We start from the raw sequence: 20,290 nt of genomic DNA on the forward strand, positions 1-20,290 counted from the left end.
TGTCCAGCATGTCAAACGCATGTATCGAAATTTTTCTTCGATTAACGTACGCGACGAATCTACCTTTTATACTTAGACCGATCCTTGAGTCCCAATTTTATATATATATATTTAAAATTCCCAAAACCCATTAAACCGATGACTCAAATAGATTCATTATATATGTTGCGAAAAAACTGCCTCCGCCAGGACACGAACCTGGAATCTCCTCACTTTCCGGGCGGAGGCAGTTTTTTCGTAAATATATAATGAATCTATTTGAGTCATCGGTTTAATGGGTTTTGGGAATTTTAAATATATATATATATATATATATATATATATATATATATATAAAATTGGGACTCAAGGATCGGTCTAAGTATGAAAGGTAGATTCGTCGCGTACGTTAATCGAAGAAAAATTTCGATACATGCGTTTGACATGCTGGACATAATTATCCTCCCACTATCATATTAATATTATATAATATTAGTATTTAATAGCACTAAGACATCCGTGCTGTACTCCTTATTTGCCTCTTCAGTTGTTACTGTTTAATTATTGTTAAATTATTTTTCATTTTTTTATTTTTATGTTACCTATGCAATAACTAACGATGACTGTTATAATCACGACACTCGTTTCACTAGTTTACGATTTGCAGTTTCTTTTTATTTTGAAGAGCAATTGTAAACCGATTAAATAAATTGCCGAAAATTTACATCGCCTACCTGGATGAATAACAGCAAATACAACTACCAAGGTGATAATCAGGAAGAGGGAATTTAGTTTCCCCATCTTTAGTCCGGTTTGACCACTGTCAAGTATGCAACTGTCACTGTATCTCGAGAAGTCAGGGTATACTCTGCAACGTTATCACCGATTTTCATCATATAATGCTTGCTGTGATAAACGCTGGATTATCGCGAGCACAGTCTCCATCAATATCACCTTCGCTACGCGATTAAGACGTAAAAAATAAGTTATCAGGGATTCATCGCCCTTGATACTTTGTCACGATTCTTCACCACAAAGAAAGTAGAATGACACACGCATTATTTGTCGATTTAAAAGTTGATTTTTTATATATTTAATCGTAATACAACATATATACTCGACAAATATTTTTTTTTGCAAATTTTAAGATAAGAAAACAAAGATTTCATATGTACTTACTTCGGATCGTTGCTGATTTTACAAACATAATAAAACTTATATCTTTATTATGTTTCTAACAGATCACTTATCGCAATTGCTAATAGCGCCAGACAAATTCGGTACAAACGAGTACTATATTTTTGTAGCAAACATAAATGATACAATTTAATAAATAATTAATTCCTTAAAGATTAAAAATCGTCGTAAGTCGAATTAATATTATCCTAATCGACAATTTATAAGAGCTTTTGATTCCTAACACTAGATGCCTTCAAAATTAAAATCCGATTTAAATCGTTGTAAAATCGCGATTGAGTAGCTACATTAAATATAATGTTGCTCAATCATGAATAAATATTAATTATTAATAATAATTTATTATACTTTCTCCGGACTTATATATTATAACGCTGTAATATTCAATAACTTTGGTTAATTGTAAGAATATTAACTTATCTCATTGTAACAGTTTTGTGCATGTATGGAAAGCATGGAATATTTTAGCAAAAGATATTCTTGTTTACACGTTTAGAGCCTGAAACTATCTCTGCGAGGAATCCTTGGTACTCTAAGCAGCCGTTTTCATGGACGACCAAGCGTGACGTCGCGCCTCTCGGTCAACGCGCGCAGGGAAACATTTCAAGTTCAGCTACGAATTATAGTTAACGTTGCAAGGAGTACACGTTACCGTAACATCTGCATTTTTCACGCATTGAAGCGTGACCGTTAGTTTGGTACAATTCTTATACATCATCACGGGATTGTTATTAAAAGTAACAAAATATCTTGATCGAAAAACTAATACATCAAGATACAATCGCGTAAATCACTAATCCTAAGATACAATACACAACAATATCATCGGACATGCGATTACAATCGCACCATTTCTATGGCTTATTTCAAATTGACGTTATAATCATCACTTCACATAAGCTTTCCATTTTTAACGTTAAATATTTGCAGAATGAAAGTTCGGTTTAAGTTTGTTTAAAATTAATTGAATAGCAATATTTCGTTACTTATCTTACATTTTCCATATGCTTATTTCAAATTGACGTTTCCTAATCATCACTTCATATAAGCTTTCTATTGTTAACGTTAAATATTTGCAGAATGAAAGATTTAAGTTTCTAAAATCGATTGAGAGCAACGTTTCGTTATTTATCATGCATTTTCCAGGCTTATAACAGGCTCCTGAATCTTTCTAGCGTAAAAGATCGGCCATGATACTGGTCGCGGTGATCAGAACGGCGCGACGATTCAATATGTATCTATAGTATTTACTGTGTTGCGAAATAAAACTGCACACATACAGAATTTAAGTCAGGAAAATCGTTTGAGATAAGATATTATCAGGTAAATGATAGCAAGTATTACGTAGAAAGATAGTTTATTTTTTTGTTGTTTATAACGATTTTATCGCGTTTCCGTTCGGGGTTTCCTGACCTCGATTGAAACCTTTATCGACCCATTCGAAACGCCCACCCGTGCAATTTTTCCTAATGAGGTAAGCCGCGGTGTCGTTCGATTTGCGCTGATGATGCTTTTTAGATTCGCAAGGAAGGAATCCCAGTAGAGTGCACGGGCCAACTGTCGCACTCGCCTTGTCGACTGATCATGTGGACTGGCGTTGGATTTGCAATACATGAGAAATGATGAAGAATAAATTATAATAGATATAGTTAAGACTTGTATCTTAGATCTGAAATAATTAACGGATATGATAAGATAATTTACGAATTATGTATTTTAACTTATCTGATCTTTAAGACTTTAACAAGAGTTTGTTTGAGACATAAAATGATCAAATTGCATCGTTTGTACACATTGTTGCAAAACGGTTTGAACACGTGGAGGTTCGTATCTCATCAAACTGTTCAAATTGAGAGTCATTATCAATGGAGTTACGCGGTAATTATTTCATTGAACATTAGTATTGCTAATTACTATAATTTTATTTATTATTTATTATACTATTATCAATTGTATTATTACCACGTAATCTCGTCAGTAATAACTCTCAATTTTAGTAGTTTGCTGAATTCCCAGCTTCATTGTGTCTTAAGCGTTCTGCAACCGATTACAACCACGACCGATATATTACCGATATTGAAATAATTATTTGCTAAACTCTCTAAAGAGATATAAACAAGAAATATTCGTTCTCTGAAGAGATATAAAAGAGAATATTCGCGTTGGTTCCGATGGATGAAACAACAAATAACGAGTGTCTCTTTACATACCATACAATACACTGAGAGAAATTATCTAGTAAAAAATTAACAAATGGTTATTTTCGATGAAGATACCAATACATTTTTATATTCGATCAAGATATCCAATTAAATTTAATTGAATACTTCCGATTACAATGACATTTTATCAGATAAACCGATCAAAAAATTATAAACTGATATTTCTCATCAGATGCTTCGGATTGGATAGAAAAATTTATTGGTATTTTGATCGGAAATATCCGTTTGTTAATTTCTTCTCGAATAATTTCTCTCAGTGTACAATATAGTACGATATTTCGGCTCGCGCGCTCTCTGATTCGCGGATTCGAGCTCCGAAGTGGTGAGACGGTAATTGTTGCGAAGCCACATCCGAACGATACGCGTACCGAACGAAGCACGGTGAAACCGGGGAGCGATTATGTCGTGAAAGGGGAGAACCCTGTACAGAGCGGGTGTTCTCTAGAGCGTGAAGGTATTCGCTTCCCACGCTTAACCATGGAATAACAATGATGCTCGTGAATACTTGCGCATCCTCGCTGCCTCCGGTTGCCCGGCATCAAAACGTATTCCACTTCGTGTTATTTCTTTGAATTCTGCCCAGCTATTTCTGTCAAATCGGCTCTCTTTGATCGAACAGTAGAACGCGGCAAGGCGATTTTTTCTATGCTTCCTCCACCTACACTTCATCGATCTCCTCCATTGCGCGTTATCGATTTTTTCCTCGAGTTGTAAATCATAAACTTTATTTGTGGACGCTGCCGGAATCGATCTCTTCTCAAGAAAGAAATCTATTTGGCTGGACATATAATTATATGTACATCGAGCAAGAAAACGTAAAGAAGAAAATGAAATTTCATCGCGAAATTATTTGCGTAGCCGGACGATTCTCCGACGACAAATCGTAATTGTCCTCCACTGAACAACGATGTTGTGCCTTTTCTTACTTTACTTTATTTTTCTTGCCGGTTTTTCAAAAGGTTTTGCAACAAATATGAAACAATTGATCTCGATGATTGGATATCAGTACGTATCCATATACACATATGCAACATAAAAATGTATATCGATGAGATAAGGATATCTGATCGTTATCAGCGAGTCCGTAGAATTGTAAAATATAGCCCATATGTTGCAACACGACGCAGACTGCCGCTGATACACATTTATGACATCGGTGAGCATGATGCATCAAGAAAATCCTCCACACATTTTTGCAGAACGCGACGTTTCCCCGTATCCCACTAATTACACTTTCCTCGATAGATCAAAGTCGCTTAGATTTATGCAGCGAAAGTACAGCCGGAGCACTTTTAACGTATCGGAGTTCGTTGACTCCGTCTACCTCTTTTGGAGAAAATAATCCTTACACATCGGGAAGAAATTATGACACGATACGTTTGAATATTTATTTATAAAATTTATTTATAAAAGAGTATTTCGATTATGGCAAATTCTTACTGCGGAAAGACACGATCTTTTTTCTAACTTTTAAGATCGAAAATATGCATGGAAGGTATAAGATCGATCTTACAATCTCGCGGTCACCGCTGTATAGTTTGCAAATGAATCTCAGCTGCACTGAGTTACATAGCACTTATCAACGCCTGACAGGTATGCTCGACAGATATATTTGAACGTTACGTCGAAGTGTCGCAATCAAACTTTACCGCGACACTCTCGACTTAATATATCTTCGCGTAATTGAATTGCTTTGTGCTCGCCCAAAGAAAAGAATTACTGATTTCCTGTCCGTCACGACCCACTCTTGTAAACAAAAATAAAGACAAGATAAATTTTCTTATCGATTCGCCGAAGCTGAGTCTTGTACTTGCCCGCTGCGATAGCCAACAGAAGCAGAAGATCTGTCAACGATCATTTGATTGATCTAACACGCGCTCGTCGCATGTATTCGCAAGCAAGCGTTGCAATACCGGGATTTGGTATCGTTGCTCTTTACGGCACGCGAAAATGCACACAAAATGCAAAGAAAAGAAGGAATGGATGCGTAGGTGTACAGATACACTCTAGGAAGCGTGGCTCGGCATAAAGTTGTACACAATGCGGCCAGTTACAAGGAAGAAATGGCAGAATGCAACTCCGGCGAGACGAAAGCGCTGGGATCAAATCGACATTTCGGCGTATCGCGTCTGTCATGTCGATACTCGAGCTCCGCGATTGACCGTGTCAAGCGAAGGTAAAGTTACAATAGCGGTGGGTGTGGAGGAAGGTATTCAGCGGGAAGAGAGAGACAGAGAGAGAGAGAGAGAGAGAGAGAGAGAGAGAGATTTCTTACGATACCACAATCTTCAGCGATGCTGCTGTAATTTTCAATAGGATTCATAAATGTTGGAGTACGAACGAAGTAATAAGGATCACGAGTAACACACAAAGAAGTGCAATAATCAAGGTTTTCCAGACACGCAGCTTTTATTAACACGATTCGCCGAGTCACTCGCGATCAGCGTACAAAGATTACACTTTGCTACGTCGGAACATTGCTATTTCGAATATTTAACAACGTCGAGCGTGAATAACATTGCGAATGACGCAAGATAAAATTTATATTAGCGGTTTTGACAGTGTGCCTGAAGAGTCGTGGAGGAGAGCGTAATGGAGCTTGGGGGGATCAGACTAGGATTTTGCAGTTGCGTAAAATTTTTCGTTCCGTTGTCGAAATGAAGAGAAGGTAAGGCGTTTCGTTCTAAGAGCAATCTCACTGGACAGCGAGAAGAGAATCTCATTTTTCCGCGTTCCGTAAATCCGCGGTGCGGCCGAGCGCCGAAGGAGACAGAGCAAGCAAACCCAAACCAGTTGTGAGCTAATCCTATAATCTTCCCGCGCGAGCCGCGCACAATGCATTCCCTTAAATTAATATTAACAGTCCGCGCAGCGTCGTCGCTTTGCAAACATCCCTGTGTATTGCGCAAAAGCTTGAGACACCCTCCTCGTCGTCTCGTCGTTCAGCAAACTTCATGTCGGTCTTATCCCTTCTTTGGAGTAGTTGGTTTCGCCTGTGAGAAATAATACATCAAAAATAATGTTATGTAATACGAGAATACAAGCGAGCAAGAGTTCCTGAAGAAAGAGAGAGCAAATATCTAGCACGTGATGTGAAAAAAATAAGCATATAACAATTAACTTTCCAACTTTGCGTGCCTTTTGTGGAACAAAAGTGAAAATTTCGTTAAACATCTTATCAATTGACCATAGTTATGCAAGAGTGATCTAACATACAGAATTATGATTTTTAAGTTTTTGTAACTACCCCAGTGGATAGTTCACATGTCTTTCTATATAGAACAAAAAAAGTCCGTGCCTTGTAGATGTTTGAAATTAATTAAAAGACAGTTTTCATTTTCTATTAATTGCGTCACTTTTCACTAATTGTGTCTTTTTACTCATTTTTTCAGAATTAAACTTGTCAATGAATAGTCTCATAGAGAAAAAAAAATTGACCATGATTAACTTCTTGAACGATTGCAAAGAACCTCAGTGTTACTTATGTTTTTTAAATCATACTTTTAAATCAATTTTTCCTCTTAATTTTTTCGCAACATATTTCTCATGTTGCATTCATTGTCACATAACTATGGCCAATTGAAAGAAAAATACTTTTTTAAGAAATAGCTTTATCTCAGTTTACACAACTTTACATAGTTATTTCTTAAAAGAAGATCAGAAAAATATGGCGCGCATCACTTTAATTTTCATTTTGTGTCGTACTAAAATGAAGTCGCTTAATATCCTTCAAGTGGCTACCGAAAAATTAATAGAGTTTTCTCTACGTTGATAGTACAGGTTACTAGTAAATCACATAAGTTGATAAATCTGCGTGCATATGAAACACGTAATGTATCGTACAAGTTTAACGCGCACAAATATCATTGCAAGTATATGTAAACAATATTTCTCATTTAGCGAACCCAACTCTGATTTGTGAAATAGTGATAAGATAGTGTGACTCATGCAATGACACATTATTATTGTCAACTATCCTCACGAAAAATGCAATTTTTCCCTGACGTTTATCTAATATGTTATCATAGGTGAGACAGAGATCCTCCTTATAAAGATAAAGATATAATACTTAATAAAGTGATAAGTTACGTGCAAACCTAACTATGTTCCTCTTACAAATAAAAAAATACATTATCAAAAACAAATAGGAAAATGATTATTGTAAACGTTCATTATTGAAGGTATTAAAGATAAGATTCCATCACGCTACATCCGATAATACGTTGTTCATAATTTTCATTTGTCAGAATTTCTGAGCGTATAAACTATCCCACGAAAATATCTTACAGATGTACTAACAAAATCCATATATCCATATATCCATTGTTATTCGAAAAAATTAATGTAAAATAAAATTTGGTAAAAATATTGAATAAGAAATCTAGCTCCTCTATGACTTTGTCCTTGACATATGTTATCAAGAATATATCCTGAGTAACATTCAAAAAGTTTTAAGCATCGCTTATTGTTTGTTAAAAAATTATTAAAACTTTTTTTTAACAAATAAAACATAATTTTTGCACACATAATTGAAGAATACTTAGAAGAGTGATCTTCATAATATATGTCAAGATCAAGGCTACATGAATGTCCCTTATTCGGTATTTTTGCCTAAATAATTGATATAATAAACAATATAAGAAAGTAATTGTGTGATAAAATTAACAATAAATCTCGCGATAAATTTCTAACGTCGCGTACATTCACAATATTTTTGCTCGACGAAGTCGTTCAGTGGTCAGTCGGTGCGTAACAGTCGCTGAACAAGATTTCCGACTAACGTTGTCGTCGCATAAGATAAGACACGACGTGAGTGCACAGTCGCAGCAATGAGATCGGCAAGAGTCGCTAAAATCATTTATGGTCGACGTACGTGGGCCGCGCGAAGGTCTAGAACCAGTACCTCAAGTTCACTACAAAGGTATAATTATCATTTATCACTAATGCAGCACGGACGCGGCGCAATTTATGGTCTGGCGATGATAGCGTGGCACCGGACGCGATTTTACAACGCATAAAATATAATTTTTCGCTGTGTGTGCGGGTTCGCGAGGCGCTTTATCGCGCAAGCCGTTGAAAAGATTCGAGCGGTCGCGCGGTGCATTGTTTTCCATCGCTGAGGGAAGACGCGGTACTGACGCGTCTTAAACATTCTAATGATATAGCTGAATGTGTAGGTTAAGATCGGAAAGATCGATAATGTATGATACGATGGTGTGTTCATTCTCGCGAGTAGAACGAGAGGAATACAACGCGCCACGGTAACGTGGCGCGTGTTCGCGAAACGCGAGATGTACACGCGCGTCGAAGAGAAACTCAGCGAATGGATATACGCTAAAAAATACGTCAGCATGAATACGTAGGAGTTAAGGCGTCGTGAGAGAGACGTACTTTTCTTCTTTTTTTATTTATTTTTTTTTGTTTCTTATTGAAAATCATAAAAAAGACGAACCTCACAGTCGACATTGCGGGATCTCGCGGGAATCAAAGAAGAGCAACTAATTGCGGGCAATGCGCCTCGCGTGATTCTATATGTACTAAAGCTCACTTAGCGCGACGTAATCATATCTGAATCGTAAAGTCGAAGGGACTTTTACAGCGGCCGCTGGTAAATATGTATACCTGTCGTAAAGGTATGCACTAATTGCAAGCATTGAAACGAGGCACCTCGCGCGCACCTCAGTCTGACCCTTTACAAACTCGTCGTGTGAGCTCGATGCAGCATTGCGAAATATTTTAATCTTCGTGTTATTTCTCTCCATTAGATATTTCAAACTGCACGCAATAATTATCAGCAAAGAGCGTTGAAAGTTTCAAGACTTTTTTAAAGATCAGAAACACTATCAAAGTATAGTATCGAAGATATCTTTTAATCGCGATTCATTTAGCGACAAGTAGTTTTATCATTAAAAATATAAATTATGAATCTTATCTTACAAAATAATTGCATTTGTGTGTTTGTAATTTATATAAAATTTATATAAAAATAAATATATAATCTCTCTCTCTCTCTTTAGTTATATATTTTTTTGTTAAAAAAATTATATGTATAACTACAAGTTTAAATAATAATTAAAAATGCTTAAGTTTAATTCAAAATATATTAGTCTCTCATTTGATTTTACAACTTTTCCATCTTACATTTTTTTTATTCCAACTTTATAAACCCTCTTTTGAAAAGCAGTTTTTATAAAGCAGATGCCGAAATTTTGCCAATCAACATGTGTGCAATATATATATGAGATAACTGACATTTCTGTAACTTTCACCAAACTTATTGTTTTAAAGGATATAAATTATAAATATCGAAAATTATAATGTGTCCGTACTTACTGTTGTAGTAGAAGGTTTCTTAGGCCTTAGAGCGACTACTGCTCCTATTCTTCCCTGAGCACAAATATATGCTTCAATTTTACAATGGAACAAATGAAGATCATATATATACGCGAGTTTAGGCTACTTTTACATATAGGCTTTTATACTTATATTAGGCTACTTTTTGAAAGCATAAAATGTGCAGACTTTGAAACGCGGAGAGGATAAATCGTTAAAGCACCATATAGAGAATATAGCGATAATTAGTCATAATAGCGATAATAGCCATATATAATTCTTCAAATTTCGAAGAAATAAAACGTTAATTCTTCCAGCTGTCGTGTAATTTCGATCTTTGAATCGCTGATGCTCTTAATGAAAGCGAATGCATTACTTATCAGCAAAAATAGCATTAAACACTTAAAGAAACATATCAATCAAGTGTTGATTATTACAAAGGTCAATTATTGATATGAATCGAGGATGATTATATAAATGTAATTAACTACTTACTACAGCACGTGTATGTCGAAAAAGTTTCACGGCTTCTGGTGCAGGGTCTGCGGATGTTACACTTACGAATAAGGCGACAATAATCGCAACAAAAGCCAACAGTAGATTACTGATTTTCATAATGCCGATATTACTGTTTGAAGTCCCGAGTATATTTTTCTCGTTCTACACACTCAATCGGATTAAATAACTTACGTATATGAGGAACTTAAATAACAGCACTGTATTCGTGCGAATTCCTGACGTATGATGACGAAGCAGGAAAAAGGCGCACAAATGGATACACGTGGGGCACGAAAAATGCTTTTTCTTAGCACTAAAATTGAAATTACCGTAATCTTCCACGTTTCCATATTAATGCTAGAAAAAAACTAATCGCATCAAGTGTCACGCTCAGTAGTAAAAATTGATTTCTTGTTTATAAAATGTTGAAATGAATCACGAAAAGAACTGTTATCATAGCTATATAACTGTTATCATAGTACAGTATATTAAAAAAAATATATTTTTGTTCTGGAGATAATTTAATCTTTAGTTGCATTTTTAGGCTTCTGATGGGTTTCATTTATTCGCAAACAAATCCTTTCGAACAGTATACAATATTATAAATGGGCCAGCCGCGTATTACAAAAAAGATTTTTTTTATTAAATCTCTTACATGGCTTATTCCTTTTCTCTGAAAATATCTAAATCAATCTTTGGTAATTATTTCATATATATTAAACCGTACTATTAAATATTGTATTCTTTATATCTGTAAAACACGTCGCTTTATTATATATATATATATATTTTTTTTTTTTTTTATTATATATATCTATGTATATTTATATACATTTCATGACAAAATTTTTATCGATCAAAATTCTCTGTTTTTATATCAAATTTTTATATCAAAAGACATCAAGCTGTTTTATATTTTAGATACATTTTACTACCACAATATTTCCGGGTGTAACTTTCGGTATAAATTGTCAGTTATCGAACAGAGAGTTATACTTTCGTCATGCCGACTATTAAGGCGGACACCGCTGCTGATCCTGCAACATTGGTAATGCTTTAAAAGAAATAGAATTACTTTTCATTACGTTTTTACTTTTTATTACATTTTGCTTTAAACTAAAATATATTTTCAGACATTACAAAGGTACCAAAATTCCGATTTACAACTATAACAAACGACAATGTTATGGGAAAGATTAAATAATTAATATCTTCATCTTCCAACGCAAGTCTTCATCTTAAGGCGCAAGTTATACTTAATATACAATGAAAGGTTCTAGTAGTGATTAATTAAACGTCGACACTGTCAGCTTGACAGATACATTAATTTTTACTATGCATTTATTTCACCATTGCAATGCGCATATGTTGCATTATACATGTTATATCATGAATATCAAATATCACTTAGTTATGATAGTCATCTTGCTTCGCTTTATTGTTGACATGTCTGTTTTCGCGCACGTTTAACGATTACCCAATGATGCTATTACACCAGTCTAAAATAAATTTAATAAATTTAACTTATTATATATATATATATATATATATATATATATATATATATATATATAAAGTAATAAACGGCAATTACATTTTTTACTGATATACAATACTGGGATATATTCAAATATAGAATATATCTATATACTAGAATATATTCAATCATTTAAAATTATATACCTTAAGTAGTGCGTCAGCTTTGGCTTCTGGACACCCTGAAGCGATGGAAACAATGGTTATTATGGCGATTACCAAAATTTCAAAGAGACATTTCACAACCTCCATTTCGTTAACAAGTAAGGACAATATACTTAATGTTGTGTAAGAATATATTTAAGAAAATAGGTGACATGTGGTCTTTATATACGCAAAAATAACATAAATGTTGGACGTAAAAAATCACAATGCAGATAATTTTACGATGCGTGTTACATATGCTGATAACATGTATGTAAAAACAGAAAATGTGCTGATAATTTTAGATTAGTTTTGTTTAATGATTTGACAGTACGCATGTTAATTTTAGCGTTCTAAGAAATATTCTAATAAGTAAAAGTTTAAATAAATAAGATATTACGATATTGGAACGAATATACCTATATACAAAAAATACGTACAAAAGTAAAAAGAAAACTGTAGAAAAATGAATAAAAAGTACTGCGCACTTAAAAATTGTTTAATAAGAAAATGAAATATAGAATATTCGTTTTTCTGGAATTCTTCTGAAATTGAAATGCTCTTTTTTATTTAGAATGTCTTACGTTTCCAATTCGAAGGACGATTTTAAAGGAGAATGCACCGACAATGAAAGATATATATAGCAGTGTTTAGACTATGTTCTTATTCTTAATTATTACCATATCTTTCATTATGGAACATATAAAAAATTACAATTGTCTTAAATTTAAATTAGAAATTTAAATAAAGATTAGAAATTAAAAATAATATTAGAAATTATAAATAATATTAGAAATTTATATAAAGATGAAAAATATCCCCACACATCTCGAAGGACAATCGTTAATTTTAGCGAGTATTTCTAGCATATAAAGAAGTTTTTAAATAGGTAAAATAACTATAAAAGTCTTTCTTTGAAGAAAAAGTAAAATATTTATTATACGTTCATAAAATTTATCATACGGTTATTCATAATTATTACTACACGTGTATAAACTCAAATTACAAATGCACTTTATACTAAAATATTTCTGTCAGTTTTTTAGTAGCAAAAAAAATAAATTATCTTATCTCGTTCTCCATTGCTTTTTAGTTATTTAGTAGCAAAAAAAATAAATTATCTTATCTCGTTCTCCATTGCGACACATTTTTATGTACGCGACGCTATAAAATTTTATATGAAACACTATAAAAAATATATATATAAATAAAAATATCACCTTGGTATCTTGGGACATATAAAAAGTTACAATCGTCTTAAATTTAAATTATAAAAATTAAAAATATCCACACATATCGAAGGACATCGACGACTTTAGCGAGTCTCTCTAACATAAGGAAACTCAGATAGATAAAATAACTATAAAAGTCTTTCTTTGAAGGATACATAAAATGTTTATTATACGTTCATAAAATTTATCATGCAGTTACTGCGTCCACGAATGTAATAATATAAGATTTCAAGATGTTTGACGCGAGATGCAACTGTATTCGTGTACCGGTAGAATAATATTTTCGCGCCGTGTAATAAGGATTCTTTTAGAAACAACTTTTTTAGATCAAACTTTTCACGGTGCAATCGATTTGTATGTAACGCAGCCGGCTACATACACAAATGCGTCACGAGCCTACCGCGACTGCTCATATCGTCAAGTACCACTATGTTTGACTATTTATTTATGAGTCAGTTTTGAATAATTTATTTGTTCAGATGTTCACTGTTCCGAGTTCGCGCTGTCTTTTCGAACTCAATTTCAATATAACGAGCAAACTTATTGAGAAATAAATAATGCATGGTGAATAGAAAGTCGCCGCGCTTCCCCTTCTTGCCCTCACGCGTTCGCGTCGCAGACTCTCATCGATATTCGTGCATTAAAAATAAGCGTTATCGATGATCCTGACATAAGAAGTACGCGATTACGAAACGTCAGTGAAATGTGCGCTTATTATGAAGTACCGAAAATATATGCGCGACATATTGTCTTTTGAGGATCGTTTCATCGCGATCGCCATAAATCCTTTCCGCGCCCGTGACGTTCGATATGATTTTTCGAGAGGATCATTGCAATCGTACATTGAAATAAAAAGTTTCGCTAATTTAACGAAATATCAATACCCTCAATGATTTATTCGTGTGCAACAGAAAATAACCCCGTAGTCAAAACAAATGATTTGTTATTTTCAATTTGCTGTTCCAAACAACACTTCTGCAATGGAGACATAACTAACCTAAAAAAGCGAGAACAAATATAATTTGTATATTTGCAATATATGTTTGTTAAAATGATAAATGATCAGAAATGATTTCCAACGGTAACTATTCGATCTGTCTCTCTAACGATCATCAAATAGTAAACAACAGTGCTTTTGTTCCGATAACCGAGGGGTTTTTCTCAATATAACATCGATACTCGCTCGTATTCGACTCGCAATTAATCTCTCCGCACGCGTCGATCAATTTTTCACGCGGGGTAAGAACGTGTTCGCGTCAGAATGACCTTTCCATTCGTGTTGGACAAAAGTTTCTGCAAGAAAGCAGAGCGTGACGCGCCCACATCCGAGATTACGTGCACAGAACGCCACGATGACGGCCAAGTTCAGGGCTGACGAGAGATCTGACTTGCCATTAAGCTTGCAAAATGAAACTCTACGTGTGTATTTCTTGCACGGTCCTCGCTACTTTCACTTGGTTGTTTGCGCGAAAGCAAATGATTGCGATAGCTCGCACCAACCGTCGACGATTGACGACCGATGACGAAAGGAAGACAAGGGATTTCGATCATGCGATCCCTACGAGAGAACATTGCGAACAAGAAAATCGTGACATTGTTCGCGCACGATTAAAAGTACTTGAAGAATATTTCAATCCATGATCTCTCGAATCTGTCCTTCTTGAAACTTGCACGGATTTACATTCATGTATTATTAAAATTATAATCATGTATTAGTAAAATTTATAGAATCATATGTTAATTTGAAGTTAATCGTTACTAGTGGGAAAGAGCTAAGGATACTCTTCTCCCATCTTGCAATCAAACATTTTTCCTAATATTTAATGAGATTTCTGAATACAATTCGAGTACATTGAGATCTTTTTGCGATTACTTGATAAGCGGAACAATACAGATAATGTACAGGAAGAGAATTTCATAGTAAAAATTCCTAAAGAATTTTGCAACCGACGAATTACAACATTTTGCAGCAATTGTCTGTCCCTTCATCTCATATGTGCTATCTATATTTTAGGAACTAAGATGTATTATTAAAAAAATTTGTTATGTTTCTAGCGAAATTGAATATATTCTTTAGCGAGATAAATTTTACTGACAATCTCTATAATACCTGTGTTTTACTAGAACCTTGGAAAAATGAAAAAGAATTTGCATAAAAGGAACCTATAATATATTCTCTCGATGTAAAGGAAACAAAATGATCGTTACGAATTACGTTTTAGATGATTGCGACATCATTGCAATTTATTGTACAATATGTTAATATTTAATAATAATTTTTATAAATTTTATATGTTTATATTTAATAAATAAGTAATTACAATGTACACTGTTAATATTATTGCGATATTTTAAAGTTATGTTGAATTATAAGACGAATAATATTGCGATCTAAAAGTACACATTATTCGACTAGGGAACGCCGTACCGGCGAATACCTAGTGGAGGATCGGAAGACAACACGATGAAAAAGGAGCGAACACTGAGGAGCAAGTTCGCCAGAGTTGTGGGGGACTAAAACAAGACCAAATAAATAGCGGCCGGACTGGACCGCTGAAAATAAAACGCAATAAAGTAAAGGGCGGCCGGTCGAGCTTGTGGGAAAGTGGTGGGAGAGCCGAGCAGCGAAGTAAGACCGAAGCATTTACAACGTCTCCTGCACGAAGGGAAGATGGGCCTTCTGTTCCCTCGCGAGGAGCGTGTGCGAGAGGTGAGACGGGATCTTGTTAGCCCTGAACTTGAATACGAGTGTGTATGCGGCGATCCTGAATGCTCCAAGCCTGAAAATGCCGTTGACTGCGCGCTTCCCCGTCAGACCGCGTTAGTCCTTTACCTCATCCGGGAGCGGGCAGGGGAGCCAAGGGTGAAAAATTCATCTTTAACACTTTGTTATAACAGTAATTGTTAACTGAATTAATTGTCCTTGCTCTCCAAGTTGGTGGTTCACATTATGGTCGAATAATGTATACGTTTAGATCGACATATTCGCCACGATACTGCGATAAAGACGCGCATGTGTAATGTTCCAGAGAATCACTACATCACTTCTCAGTCATAAGTAACCAGAACTAGTTGCTGGCGCTACGCTATCGTGGCAATTATTTAATACTGAAAATTGCAGGTTCCTGTCTTTCGACGGTTTAAATCCTGTATAGGCATTATGTCGATTAACTGATTCCGGGGCAGAATGCAGGATGGTGCGCATTATCTGCGACTGAAGCTCGCTTTCGGTTCGCTTTTGTGCATTTTCCAACAGACTTACACGCTTCCTAGTCGCGGACTATCTTTAGCGCAAAACTGACAGTCGAGAGACTTCGGAAACGGTGCCGCCAATCTGTCTCGTATAACCAGGCATCGCTGCGATCGCTTTAAGCAGATGCGTTCACGGCCGACTGGTCGGCGCGGTTCTCCCGTATTAAACGTTCGTAAATCGCGCGGAGAAAACGGCTTTCAATTTGCGAGACGCGTCAGCTGATTGCGCTAAACGCGCGCTCCCAGGAATGTTTAGAAAACGAGTCGTAAATAGCTAATAGGTCAATAAAGCCACGCGCAACTACGAAGCCCGCGGCGCGCGAGATGCAATTGGGTTTACGATGTTACCCGGCGTAATGCGTGTGCGTACATGGCGGGAAGGTTCACGGCCGTGCGTCTGCCGTGCGAGGCGGACGAGAAAGCGCATAAGGCATGCGTATGCAGAGTAGGCAGAAGCGCGTCAAGATTGACGTCGAAGAAGCACGGAATCGCTCGTTGAATCGAGCTTCGGTAGCGATTTTCTTTTCCGAGCCAAGCTGCGACTCCAAGTCGATCTCTGAGAGTGACAATTGATCTATTGGTCCAGTGACGTGGCTTCTCAGACTTCTCGTAATGGACTCTGATTCTGAAGATCGCATCTGTGTGTATTCGACTTTTCCGCTCGACGTTAGAGCCACTTGGGTTGCGTTCCTTTTGGACGTTCACCCGCTGTAAGCATTCTATATTTCATTCTATATTTATCGCTAATTAGATGCGGAAGAAAGATAGAGTGACGTTTGTAAGCGCTTAAAACACGTGAGCGCCCAAAAGGAACGCAACCTTGGAGTCACCGAAGAGCGTTGCAGCATATTCAGAGGTGCATTCAAAGAAAAGAAAATTCGGTTTGTTAATTGATTTTGTTGTTTGTGGACCTGACGAAAACTCGTTTGTACGAAAAAAAAAATTTGGTCAGATTAACCAAACACCTGGTGAAATATGAATCAACTAGAATTACGGTATTGAAGTTATCAGAATTCTGCTCAAGTTAACAAGATTCTAGTTAACAAGATTTGGTCATCAGAATCTTGTTAACTTGAACAGGATTCAACTGAAATTTTGATTTGTTTATATTTTACCTGATATTTAGTCAATCCAACCTAATTTTTTTCCGTGCAGGAATGGAAAGATTTGCAGGAGATTTCTGTTCAGCCAAATGTGTTCTCGAACCGAGTTTTAACGCAACTGAATTTTCAGTTTGTTAACAATGTTTGCGAATGTTTGCGGTAACGGAGATATCATTCCTGAATCATGAGTTCTCGTCTAGTCCTCATTCCGTCACACGAACTGAGATTTTTTTCTGTTCACCGGTCCCTCGAGGCGCGTTTGTAATCGTGACGAGCACAAACGTTTCCCCCGTTCATCTGAACGATGGTATACGCTGTCACGATCCGGTACATGCGTCGTCCGTGCAAACTCTCTCGTAGTTGGGGGTTACACCTGGGATTTCTTGGATCCCCTGTCTCTTAATGAATACCCATCTCGACTAATTTCATTCTGTACGTCCGCGCACGATCATCAAGTTCGTTCCATTACTTTCAAATTATCCGTCTGCCCGATTATACCATCAGCCGGTTAAATACCACGAAGCTGGAGGCTTTCATCCGTACGCGAGACATCTTTTTTTTCCTCCCTCCCGTTACGGCTTATCGTTCAATTATGGCGCGAAAGCACGGGAGGCGGAAACGCATGTATGCGACGCGGAAAAGCCGAACAGTCGCGCGCGCTTTTTCCACGAAAGGGCATAATGACAGACCGCGGTTCTATCCGACCCGATTGACCAATTAAAGACCGCTGTCGGCCGTCGTGGCGAACGACGGACGGTTAATCTCGACGTCGGGCACCGGCACCGAGAGCAAACGTTCGCGAAAACAGCCGTGATCGCCGCGACGACAGAACTCGGGTCCACCGGCAGTCGGCTCACGTAATGGATTAACCCGCTCGTAAATTCCGTGACGGCACCTCGCCGCGTGTGACCGTGGAATTATGTCGTCAGCAACGTTACAGAATGCCGATTGCGCAAGAACAATTAAGCCGGCTAAAGCACGATGAACGATAACGCGAAAAAGTGCGCGAGAATATTTACTTACCTCTATTAATTATTCACCGTATATCTCTCGGCTGATTGCAAGAATCTTGTATCTCACACGGAATCATTCCTCAATTTCTAACGATTTTGTGTGAACTATTGAATTAGATTGATACGAAAGATTTGTTATTTTTCTGTTGAATTCTCGTGGAAAATTTTGGACATTGAAAGAAAAATAGGAAGTCCTCGTTGGATGTCTAGAAAAGAATACCGTGTATTGTCCATTTTATTCATGCAAACTATTCATCCTTCGCGATAGTGGATAATTACGTCTTCTATTTTATTTAACATACGCGACAAACTTTACACACTAACTTCATATTAAATCAGCCTGAGCCGAAATTTTAGCCCTACTTTCGCGACTCCTCTGAACTTTCTAACATCTGGAAGATCAGTGTATATTTAATACAAACTAATAGAAACTAACGTCCTACTTAACACTTCTAAATGGTGAAACACGCACAAACTTCCTAGATTCTAAAGAGGACTTCTCGGCATAGTTAGTAGGTCAAATAGAATCAAAAGAAGTTGGTGTAGAGTATCAAAATAGGCGTTAAATGGAATATCGAGATCGAAAGTAGGATTAAAATTTTGAGTAAATACGCCGGACACCCGAGTCGAAATTTTGATTCTACTTTTGGCCTCAACTTTTCATTTAACGCCTACTTTGATACTTTGAAGTCTACATCAACCTTTCTTGATTTAACCTACTAACTTTGTCGAGACGTCTTCTTTAGAACCTACAGATGAAATTTTGCATGTTTCCTGCTATTTAGAAGCGTCAAGTCAGATTTCAGTTTCAGAAAATTCAAGTCGAAAGTAGCGCTAAAATATCAATTCGAGTAATGTTGAATAACACAATACTCCGATCACTAAAGAGAAGCGGCACGAATTTTCCGAGCAGATCACGAAGACTAAATCTTTTATGACAGATTTAAGAACGGGCTTGAGAAATTGAGCAGTCGGCTGAATTATTCGGAAATCGCGCGAACGTTTTGTCGCCGCGGGGATAGCGTTTAAAGCGATTTCTCCTCGTGATGGTTTCCACCGTCACCTTGGTGCGTTAGAGACCACGGTTTTACGCAAGCCGCCACGTCGAGCCACGCGCTTTTTGCACGGTGATATCGCCCGATTGTTCGTGCCAGTAACGATGAGTATTATTTAAAGCGACTTCCTGCGAGTCCCACTTTGCGTGAAAGGAAGAATCATTACTTGCGGTTCTCTCGAGCTACTACCGCACGGCTCTAGACCTCATATTGACCCAGACTGCGTGAGCTGAATGCGTTTACAGTCGCGCACAGTAGTCGGGATCATTCATGGGCAAGTCGTGTTAACCGTTCGCGTATGTCGCAGGGTCATCGCGTTAATACGCAAATGTCTGTGTCTAAGCGCGAATGATACGTTTGCTCTCGAACTCGCGTTTCCCGTCGCAATGTTTCTCGAGCTGGCGAATTTGCGTCAAATTTGTGACGATCACGCCCAAGCAATTTCGAATCTCGGCGTGATCTAAGGACAACTTGTACGAATCCTATACCAGTGATTATGAGGGTATCGATCGTAAACCCGCAATGGATCGCCCTTTGGCGAAGATGTACGCTCGTTCAAGAGGAATTTCGCGAAACCAGAGCATTCTGCTTACATGCTTGCGTGGAGAGGATTCAAGCCCCGAAGGGATTCACGTACCTGATGATATCCCTTCCTTTCTGCCCTAGCCCGTTTATCTCTGCATGCTTCGATTTCTCGGCTCGTTCTGGTGACCGTATACTGCAAAA

At 36.8% G+C, this 20,290-nt stretch overlaps 2 protein-coding genes and 1 long non-coding RNA gene across 3 annotated transcripts in view; 1 reads left to right on the forward strand and 2 right to left on the reverse strand.

Annotated features, from left to right (window-relative positions):
* The window catches only part of LOC116841767 (proteoglycan 4-like), a gene marked incomplete at its 3' end in the record, with an annotated part of 2,536 nt that extends 1,639 nt beyond the window's left edge, over positions 1-897 (reverse strand). Inside the window, exon 1 of the mRNA XM_032810111.1 lies at positions 714-897. Within this exon, the coding sequence (XP_032666002.1) occupies positions 714-780 (67 nt within the window). The remainder of the gene's footprint in view (positions 1-713) is intronic.
* LOC116841768 overlaps positions 1-20,290 on the forward strand; it is a 156,978-nt gene that overhangs the window by 111,295 nt on the left and 25,393 nt on the right. The gene's annotated exons all lie outside the window — the stretch shown is intronic.
* LOC116841772 lies at positions 11,553-12,520 on the reverse strand. Its single transcript, XR_004377605.1, has 2 exons — positions 11,913-12,520; positions 11,553-11,728 (listed from the first exon to the last, which is right to left on the reverse strand). It is a non-coding gene; the product is annotated as an uncharacterized LOC116841772 (long non-coding RNA).

Source organism: Odontomachus brunneus, unplaced genomic scaffold (genome assembly GCF_010583005.1).
Source record: "Odontomachus brunneus isolate Ranch 3 - 2012 unplaced genomic scaffold, Obru_v1 Obru_scaffold_018, whole genome shotgun sequence".
Classification (NCBI taxonomy): domain Eukaryota; kingdom Metazoa; phylum Arthropoda; class Insecta; order Hymenoptera; family Formicidae; genus Odontomachus; species Odontomachus brunneus.